Source organism: Aquila chrysaetos, chromosome 10, assembly GCF_900496995.4.
Source record: "Aquila chrysaetos chrysaetos chromosome 10, bAquChr1.4, whole genome shotgun sequence".
In the NCBI taxonomy this organism is placed as follows: Eukaryota; Metazoa; Chordata; class Aves; order Accipitriformes; family Accipitridae; genus Aquila; species Aquila chrysaetos.
In genome coordinates this window covers 29815025-29824295 of record NC_044013.1, presented here as the reverse complement: position 1 = coordinate 29824295, position 9271 = coordinate 29815025, and the positions used below count along the sequence as shown (strand labels likewise).

The 9271-nt window shown below is 47.0% G+C and overlaps 1 protein-coding gene across 2 annotated transcripts; it reads right to left on the bottom strand.

Moving 5' to 3' along the window:
* Nucleotides 1-1431: 1431 nt before the first annotated feature.
* Nucleotides 1432-9185, bottom strand: DTYMK (deoxythymidylate kinase). 2 transcript variants are annotated; one of them, XM_030027857.2, is made up of 5 exons: nt 9011-9182; nt 8333-8441; nt 6659-6749; nt 4262-4459; nt 1432-2009 (listed from the first exon to the last, which is right to left on the bottom strand). In XM_030027857.2, exons 1-5 carry the CDS (start codon nt 9138-9140, stop codon nt 1899-1901), a joined length of 639 nt encoding a protein of 212 aa, XP_029883717.1. In that variant the 5' UTR covers nt 9141-9182; the 3' UTR covers nt 1432-1898. The 2 variants fall into 2 exon arrangements, with proteins under 2 accessions (XP_029883717.1, XP_029883718.1); XM_030027858.2 differs by lacking the exon at nt 1432-2009 and adding an exon at nt 3209-3985 and having other exon boundaries at nt 9011-9185.
* Nucleotides 9186-9271: the final 86 nt, after the last annotated feature.

Here is a 9271-nt window from a genome sequence, read left to right as displayed (position 1 = left end):
CATAGCAATTCTGCTACTTGAATTTTAAGCAGCACAGCATCTCTCTGCGTCTAAAATGGTGTAAGCCCTTCAGAGACAGGACATACTTTTTTGGTGAGTGTCTGCCATGTGTGCTTTTGAGGTAGAGGGGAAAGAGCCAAGCAGAGGCTCAAAAGTTTTTGCATTGGTAGGTGGAAAGTGAAACTTGTTTCCCTTAAGATTGCATGCCCACTATTTAACTGATAGCTTTTCATAGCATCAGTTTCCAGCTAGCCTTTCAAGCACCAGCTCTGCAGTAGCAAATGTTACAGAAGTAAGCATAGTCAGTTCAATAACCATTTTTCCTATTTTGCCGTGCAATGGCAGGACACAGCACTTGAATCGGAAGGCTGTACCCTCTATTGTCACTGGCAGGTCCTTTTTTGTTGAGAGCTAGTCACTCGGGATGCATCTCCCTCTTGATTTGTACACAAGAGTTACTACTTGTTTTGTATTCATGCTTTTATGGTTAAGGACAGCTCAGCCAGGCAAGATTTTACCCAAGTGTTAATGCAACCCCAGTAACAGAGGTGAGCTCAGCTTTCTTAGATCTTTAACAGGTATTTCTGGCTTTTTAGTCAGGAGCCTAAAGCTAATATGAATTAAATGATTTCTCTGTGTGTTGTCTTCTTCCAGTGTTGCTGGAAGGGTCTGATTTAGCATTACAGGTGCTCACCTTCATGAGGAGTGTTTCTGCTACCAAGTGCTAGGTAGCTGTAGAGTGAAGGCAGCAGCTTTTTCCATTTCAGCTGATGCTTGCATTAGCAATTTTGCTTTAAATATTTACCTTCCTCTCCCTGCTAGTGGATCAGTTCAATCTACCTCTCTCTCTGAGACTTAGAGCAGGATTTAGTCTCTGTATTGGCCAGCTTGGAGATCAGTCCAGTACACACTGCTAGAAGACGAATTAACTGTCCAGCAGAGACATTAACTCTCCTGGTAATCGCTGTATCTCAGTGCACCTTGCAAATGATTCAGTTTAACATTCCAGTTTATTGTTTGCTGGTCATTAATGATGACTTAGATCAATTCATAGCTGATCTGGTTTGGCAGCCTGTGCCAGGCTGTTTAAATTGCACTATTTATTGCAATAAATAACTATTCCTCTGATCTTGGCCACAGGAGTAACTTGACCAGTCTAAAATAATTTGTGCCACTCACTCTTCAAACTGGCCTTGCTATGAGCTAGTACATCTATTTCAGACTCTTACCTGTTCATAGAAGTTCAGTTTCTGTACTGTTCTCAATGGACAGCTGGGAAGAAGGCCTGAATTCATCTCTCCCTTCATTTCACAGCTGTAGCACACTGCTCTCTCTGGATTTACTGCCTGAACCGCAGCACCTTCACCTCCCATATATCCTTCTAGAAGATAAATGATCGTACTGGGAAAAAAAAAATGCCCTGTGCAAAACTTTTAGAAGAGTAATTTATTAGCAAGTCCTCTACAAACTGGTTTCAGCACAGGGAATGCATTTACTAGAGAGGCAGAAGAATCAGAAACATGGCAGTTCCCCGAAACTGGGAAGGCTGTTACCTGCCTCTTGCTGCTGTGTCCAGGGGCAGACCTGGGCTCCATGCCCACATCTGCACCACAGGACTGGGGCTAGAACAAGAGCTCCTGCTTGAGGTTGGGAGGTTTTTATGAGGAATTTGTTACATGCTCGTTGCATGTTCATTTATAAAATACAGAAGGGACTATGCAGGATGGGAGGGGAGGAGTAGATAAAATCACAAGGACATCAGCACCATGCTGGACCCAGAAGAATACATGGGATCTAAGCTGTAGTTACTGGAAGGTGGTGTAGGGGAATCATCCAAGCAAGGAATATCCAAGAGGTGAGTTTTCCCTTAGGTCTAAAAGAATAACCTGTATAAAGTTTTATTTCCAGAGTTCTCCCAAAGGTTTATTCTGAACCTCCTGCATGGTTTCCTCTGCAACGGTCTTGATTTCTCTGTGCAAGTCTTCTATGCTCTTTGAAGCATCCATTGTCTGTTTCCAAGACAAAAAATACAGAAACATGTTACTCAATTAACACCACCAAATGAGAAAAACTCACCTTGCTGTTTTATCTGCTCCTCCTGTTACTCAGTATTGTTACTATTCATGAGCAGTGAAATGAGCTAATTACACCTCCTGTGCACTGTTTCTGGAGTGGAATTGGAAAAATCTGTTTTACTTAGGAATAGACATTTAAGAAGCAGATGTGGGGCTGGATGAAGGGAAACAGAGGAAACTGCTGCTGCTGCCTGTAGTTTGCTGACAGTCTTTGGGGCATGTGACATAAAGGCACGTAAACATTCTTCATCCTGTACTGTAGTCCCCCAGAAACATCAGTGTATTGATCCTTCAGTGGTTCTTCAAAATAAATTCCACCCATGAATGTAGGAACCTCTCAAAATCTATCACGCGATGTTCCAGTTTCAGATTTGTTGGTTGTTTTTTTTTTTTTAAATACTGCAAGCTGAGGTCAGTAATGGTGGTAGAGCTATACGATGCTGGTGATCCTTAGGCTGATGTTTAAAGAATAGCAGCATTGCTCCTGTGTGGTTCAGGGAGTGACCAAGGTGAAGAAAGGATTTGGTGAAAAGATGTAGAGAGGTGCAGATTTATCACAGTGACCCATGCAACACTGGCCCACACAGCACTGCTGAGAAAGAGCAGGCTGCGAGGATACGCAATAAATAGACTTCATGATGAAATGGTAGCCTTTTCATTGCAGCACAGCCAGCACCCCACCTTTGTGCTCACACAGTATCATCAAGTAGCTTGCTGATCTCAATTTATTTGTGTAACCGATGGTACTGAGCTGCGTTTTGTGCCTTGGACTAATCTGTTCTTTGGCAACGTTTGATGTCTGTTATTCTAATACTGAGGGGCAAAGAGACAAGAATGCTAACTATACCTTTAATGTGTACTGAAACTGGATTTCCACACTCATTTCAGGGACACCTCTTCATCATCTATTCTGATATTTATCTGTTTGATAGTTATGCACTTTGAGATATTTTAAACAGATGTGTTGCTTTAAGTGAAAACTCCTTTCAACCAATGGATAGAAAACAAAAGAAATAACAGAAGACAGGTAATAAGAGAAACGTGGTCCACTGCTGGAATCTCCAGAAAAAATCACAGTTTACAGACTATACACAAGTTCCATATCATCTCATATGACAGCATGCTTATTTTTGTTAAATGAATTATTTTGGGTTTTGTGCTATGGTACATGTTTTCTGTCAGCTTATTTTTCCAGTTGTTGTGATGTAGGGAACGTAATTTCCTAGCATAACATTTACTGGAATAAAAGTCCTAGTCTGGTGATTGTTGTACATTTAGGTCCTTCAGGTTCTAATAGTACACAAAAACTCTTTCATGTTAGAGAATGATGTTTACCTGAAACAGCCTGTGAAGAATTACTTTTACCTTACACAGTCTGCTCATTTGACAAATCTGTGTATATCTCCAGCTTCTGGTGACTAGTAACTTATCCATAACCTGTGTCCTCCTATGTCTGCGTGAAAGCTACAGAATAAGCAGAAGATGCTGCCCATATCTCATGATCGAGCACTGACAGGGTGATGGAGATGGTAAAAAGGATGCCCCCACCAGAAAACCTCAGCCTAGATGATCTACACACAGGGTAAATGGGGAACGCTTCCTCTTCTGGGATAAGGCTGCTGACTGTGCAGTCCTCTGCAAACAGCTCCAAGGGATGAACAAGAAGGAAAAGTGATGCAGCAGGGTGGAACAAAAAAAGATCATGTATTTGGAGAGGCTTCTGGTAGCATTCAGACAGCAAATGCTGATGGAAACTGGCCATGTGAGAAGGAAGGTGATCATCAGTATTGTGTCTACAAGCTGCAGGAGCAATTCCAGAATCCTTGGCAGATGCTGCAGGATGCCAAGGAAACAGGCAGGGAAGAGCATGGGTGTGTCCCACTGCTTTTTACCCAGGTTTGTCAGCTTATCTTTAAGAAAGAGAATGATTTCCAGAACGCTCTTTTAGAAAACAAATCAACCAAACAAAATTCTTCCCCCCATCCCAACAGGGTCCCATAGGGTGTCCTGGAATGGGGAAGTGCCCTCTCTGCCACAGACCACAGTGCACTTGGCTGATCCCCAACGTGTCCCCCTGACCAGAAGCAGGAGGGGGGACCACAGGGATGCAATGGGCACAATTTGGGAGCTCTCATGAGACACCCCCACCCTGGTCTACGACAGGCCTGTTAGGGTTGTTTCCTTACCTTCCAGTTTAATGTCTTATCCTTCATCAGATGATAGAAGGACTGTAGAACTTTCTCTTGGAAGGAGCTGTTCTCATAACGTTCATTTCCAAAGTTCCCTCGTTCCGCTGCTTCTTCCGGGCTTAACTGAAGAAACAGAATCAGATCTGGCTTTGGGAGTCCAATGTCAGGCTGTTTGCACCAGTCCAGGCAGAAGTTCTGTCCCAAACAAAGACAAGCAATTTTGAGGTGAAAGAAGGAAATGCGAAGAACGGGAAAGAAGCAGATTAGCTGGAGAGTGGGTGGGAAAGGAACAGCCAAAGAGAGGAGATGCAGCCCGAAACACTAAGCACAGGCTACAAACTGAAAAGGCAGTATCTGAGCTTATCATGTGGGAATTCAGTCCTGTTAATTTTGGGGGGCCAGGTTTAGCTAGATGCTGTGCACCTCTCATGCTCATTTAAGTTGGACAGAGCTGAAGATTTTAACATCTCTTCTGCAGAGCCCCTCAGAGCTAAATGCCAAGTCATGTTTTGAGTGTCTATACAGCCATTATCAGTCCAAAACTTGTGATCAGTCCAAAAGAAAGCTGCTGCCAAATATGAACACCACACAGCTTCAGTGTGGATCTTTCTGAGCCCATGAAGACTCCTTTTCAAATACCCACCCTACCCAGGAATTTCAGCCCAGACACAAGGACAAAGCTTTCAACTTCTGGATCTAGGTGAGAGATTTGAAGACTTCCATCAGGGCACGTGAATCCACAATCTTGTGGAGAGACCACCAAGGCTTGTCCACTTCCTACTCATCCACACAGGCACCAGCAATACTATCAGGGTGACCTTAAATGTATCAAGAGTGACTGAGGGCCTCTGGAGGTGAGGGTGCAGGGCATGGGGGCCCAGGATTTCCTCAATCCTTCCAGGAAGTGGGGAAGGGCTTGGGCAAGAATGAATGTAGGTCAACTCTCAGCTGCACAGCTGATGTTGCAGGCAGGGCTTCAGCTTCTATGACCACAGGATGCTCTTTGAGCATCGATGGCTGCAGAGCAGGAATGGGATGCATCTGATAGACTGCAACAAGAGTGTCTATGCAAAGAGGCTTGCTAAGCCTGTGAAGAGAGCTTTAAACTAGGCATGTCGGGGAAGTTGGCAATCTGTAGAGAACTGAAGGTGGGATGCCAGGAGGAAATGGCTGGGGGATGATATGATAACAGAAGCTCACCTGAAAGTAGGACAATCAGGGCAGAGTAACACCAGGGATGTTGGGGTGGGGCCTGCTACAGACTGCCTGGTTAAAGAGAGGGAGTTGATGAACACTCTTTAGACAGCTGGCTGGAAGAAGGATCACAACTGCAGGTCCTGGTACTCATGGAGGACCTCAAGCACCTGCCTATCTGCTGGGCACAAGCAACCCAGGTTTCTGGACCATGCTGAAGAGATTCTTGGCACAGTGACTGATAAGCCAGTGAGGAGAAGTGCCCTGCTGGATTTGTTACTCAGAAGCAAGAAATAACGGGTTGAAGATACAAAGTTCAAGGATAGCCTTGGCTGCAGGGAACATGAGACAGTGGTTTCAAATCTGGAGAGTAGTCAGCAAGACAAACAAAATTGTGGACTTCAGGACAGCAGATTTCTGTTTATTAGGGACCTCTTAGCAGGATGGCCCAGGAAACTCATGTGGAAGGCAGAGAGACCCAGGAGAGGTGGTTGATCTTCTGGAACAGCCTCCTCAGAGCACAACAATGAGCACAAGACTCAGGAGGATCTTACAGCTGTGTAGAATGACCCAAAAGGAGGCTGACAGAGCTGACTTGTCTTGAAAGCAGAGACAGGCCAAAAGGCACAAGTGGGAATGTGAGAAATTCAGGCTAAATGAAGAAAATAATTTTTACTATGAAGGTGAGCAAACACTGAAAGTAGAGACCAGAAAGGTTGTGGATCTACATCCCTGGAGATACTCAAACCTTGGCTGGATGTCGCCCCAAGAAGCCTTCTTGACGTTAGACCTACTCTTGAGCAGGAGGCTGGGCTTCATGACTTCCACAGGTCCCTTCCAACATACGTGGTTCTGTTATTCTTTGCAAATTTGTGGGCCAGCAGCCAGAGCAAGCGTGGAGAATCTCAAGTAAATGGGCATAATCATTCTCCAAACAGGCCAGCTTCCCCGCAGCCAGGAGTCTGTCCAGATTTACAAAAAGTAACCAAATGAGTTTCTCTGCTCTTTCTGAGGAAGGAGTAGACCCAGGCAAACAGACCATGTCAATACCTGAGCTGAAACGTCCATCCCTCGATTTCAATCCTCATTTCCCCAGGGGAGGAGCCTGGGCCATGCACACCTACATCAATATCAGGCCTCTAACTGGAGCTGCTTCCCCAAACACAGAGAGGGGCAGGGGCTGCTGTAGGTATCACTCACCTCTTTGGCACTTGTGAAGGCCACTCCAGAAAAGGCGTATCTGTCAACCACAAGTGTGATCCCTTGATGTAGTTTCTCTCTCATTGACGGTCTGAAAACCATGTGGGAGAAAAATAATAAAGTTACACTCCTTTATAGTGATACAAATGAAAAGAGTTCATCTAAAAGACAGCTCATGAGGCCAGTGCTTCTCTGTTAACTTATGTCATCATTAACAGTGATCATTAGCACTGTCAGGGTTATCTGTGATGCTGATCATGGCTAGCCATTTAAATGTATTCTGTCCTCTAGCAAACATTAAGCAAATATCCTTTCAAGACACCCAAGTTCTGGATCCCCCAGTGCCGGGCACTGCTCTAGGCAGCTCCACAGCTTACAGGCAAGATCACAAATGAACTCTAGTCAGACATGAACAGCTTAAGTCCTCTTCCCTTTTTAAGTCGTTGTCCTGGTTTCAGCTGGGATAGAGTTAATTTTCTTTCTAGTAGCTGATATAGTGTTATGTTTTGGATTTAGTCTGAGAAGAATGTTGACAACACACTGACATTTTCAGTTGTTGCTAAGTAATGTTTATACTAAGTCAAGGATTTTTCAGCTTCTCATGCCCAGCCAGCAAGAAGGCTGGAGGGGCACAAGAAGTTGGGAAGGGACACAGCCAAGACAGGTGACCCAAACTGGCCAAAGGGGTATGCCATACCATGTGACATCATGTCTAGTATATAAGCTGGAGGGAGCTGGCCTGGGGGGAATCACTGCTCAGGAACTAACTCGGCATCAGTCAGTGAGTGTTGAGCAACTGCATTGTGCATCACTTGTTTTGTATATTCCAATTCTTTTATTATTGTCATTATTATCTTCTTCCTTTCTGTCCTATTGAACTGTCTTTATCCCAACCCACAAGTTTTACTCCCCCCCCCCCCCCGCCCCGATTCTCTCCCCCATCCCACTGGGTGGAAGGGAAGTGAGCGAGCGGCTGCATGGTGCTTAGTTGCTGGCTGGGGTTAAACCATGACAGTGGTACAGCAGATTTGTGATGCACTCTGCCTTGGTCAGACAAAAGGATCCTTTATTCACGACAATGACACTTCTTTTTACAGCTCACTCATCTGCCTTATGCTTTCCCAGTTTGCTTGGCATCGCCACTACAGCAGAATCAGCAAAGCTTTTTTTTTAAATGAAAACATTTTGCAACATAGATTTCCAGGTAAAAACAAGAGCCGACACCAATTTCCCTAGCTCTACACGCAAAGACTCAGGGGCCAAAAGCAAGGACAGCCACTTACAGCTGAATGCAGCCTTCAGCTGGAGGGGAAGTTTGGACATGATTCCTTAACCACTCTGTCACTCACATGGAACTCTTTGCAAAGCAAGGTCTTTTCATTCAGGAAATAAAGTAAATTCACAGTCTAGACTGGTACTGTCTCAGCTTCCCAATTCTTGAATCTAGTATAGCACAGGGACTGGAAATATTACACCTAATGATTTAAAAAAAGCAAACTGTGGCATTAGATCTAAGATTAAATCCAAAGCTGTAAGAGTCCTTGAGACATTGCTTCCAGCCATGTTTCCCTTGCTAAACAGGATAATACCTACAGTACCTACTGCAAGCTAAAACCCTGGGAGGATTCAGCGCCATGCGTTTTTCTTTTACAACTTAACAAACATTGTCTTTACACATGTTCCCAGCGGTTAGCGGAGAAGAGCAGGTGAACGGCGTGGTCCTCCAGGTTCTTCTCCTTCACCAGGTAGGAGCTGATCAGCTGCCCAATCTCCGTTGTTCTCTCTGTAGGAAAGAGGGGGAGAAGGAGCAAACACTGCCCCAAGCTGCTCTTGCCAAGGGGGTGTCCACCTGTCCTGGGGGGCATGTCAATCTGGGGGTCTATCTGCCCACCATGGGTGGGAGGAGATCAGTCTGTTTGGGGTGGGGGTCTGTCTGTCTGTCACAGGTGGGATGAGAGCCGTCTGTTCCTGGTGGGGGTCTATCTGTCTGTCACGGGTGGCACACAGTTAGTCCATCTGGCGTGGGGTCCAGCGTGGGGGTCTATCTGTCACGGGCGGGAGGAGATCGGTCTGTCCGGGGTGGCATCAGTCTGTCACGGGTGAGAGGTCAGTCCGTCCGGGGATGGGGATATGTCTGTCACGGGTGGGAGGAGGTCGGTCCGTCCGGGGGTGGGAGTCAGTCCGTCACGTGTGGGAGGAGGTCAGGGGCCGGGGGTACCACGAAAACCCCCGGATGGCGCCCCCGCACCCCCACGGAGCGGGGGGGGGGGGGCACACCGGGCGCCGCGGCCCGGCCTAGCGGGACTCCCTCCCTCCCTCCCCGTTCCCTCCGGGCGTCGGCAGGCCCCGTACCCGGGAAGCGGAGGAGATCGGCGCAGTGGCCATCGGCCCGCAGCGCCTCTACCAACCGGCGGCCCTGCGTGCTCTTCCCGGCGCGGTCCACCCCCTCCAGCACAATCAGCGCGCCACGCCGGCCCGCCATAGCGCGCGCCGGCGCGCTACCGCCCGCCCCTTCCGCCGCCGCCCGGCCAATCCCGGCCAGCGCCCCCCCGCGCCGCTCTAGGCGGCGGAAGGGCACAGAGACGCCGCGGTCCTCCAGGGAGGCTGCGAGGC

What these genes read in the sequence shown, in the direction of transcription:
- DTYMK (XM_030027857.2), bottom strand. Translation starts at nt 9,140, where the DNA reads ATGGCGGGCCGGCGTGGCGCGCTGATTGTGCTGGAGGGGGTGGACCGC. An exon ending in CGATCTCCTCCGCTTCCCGG is followed by an intron (nt 8,442 to 9,010) that starts GTACGGGGCCTG and finishes TCTTTCCTACAG; the next exon opens with AGAGAACAACGGAGATTGGG. An exon ending in ATAAGACATTAAACTGGAAG is followed by an intron (nt 2,010 to 4,261) that starts GTAAGGAAACAA and finishes TCTTGGAAACAG; the next exon opens with ACAATGGATGCTTCAAAGAG.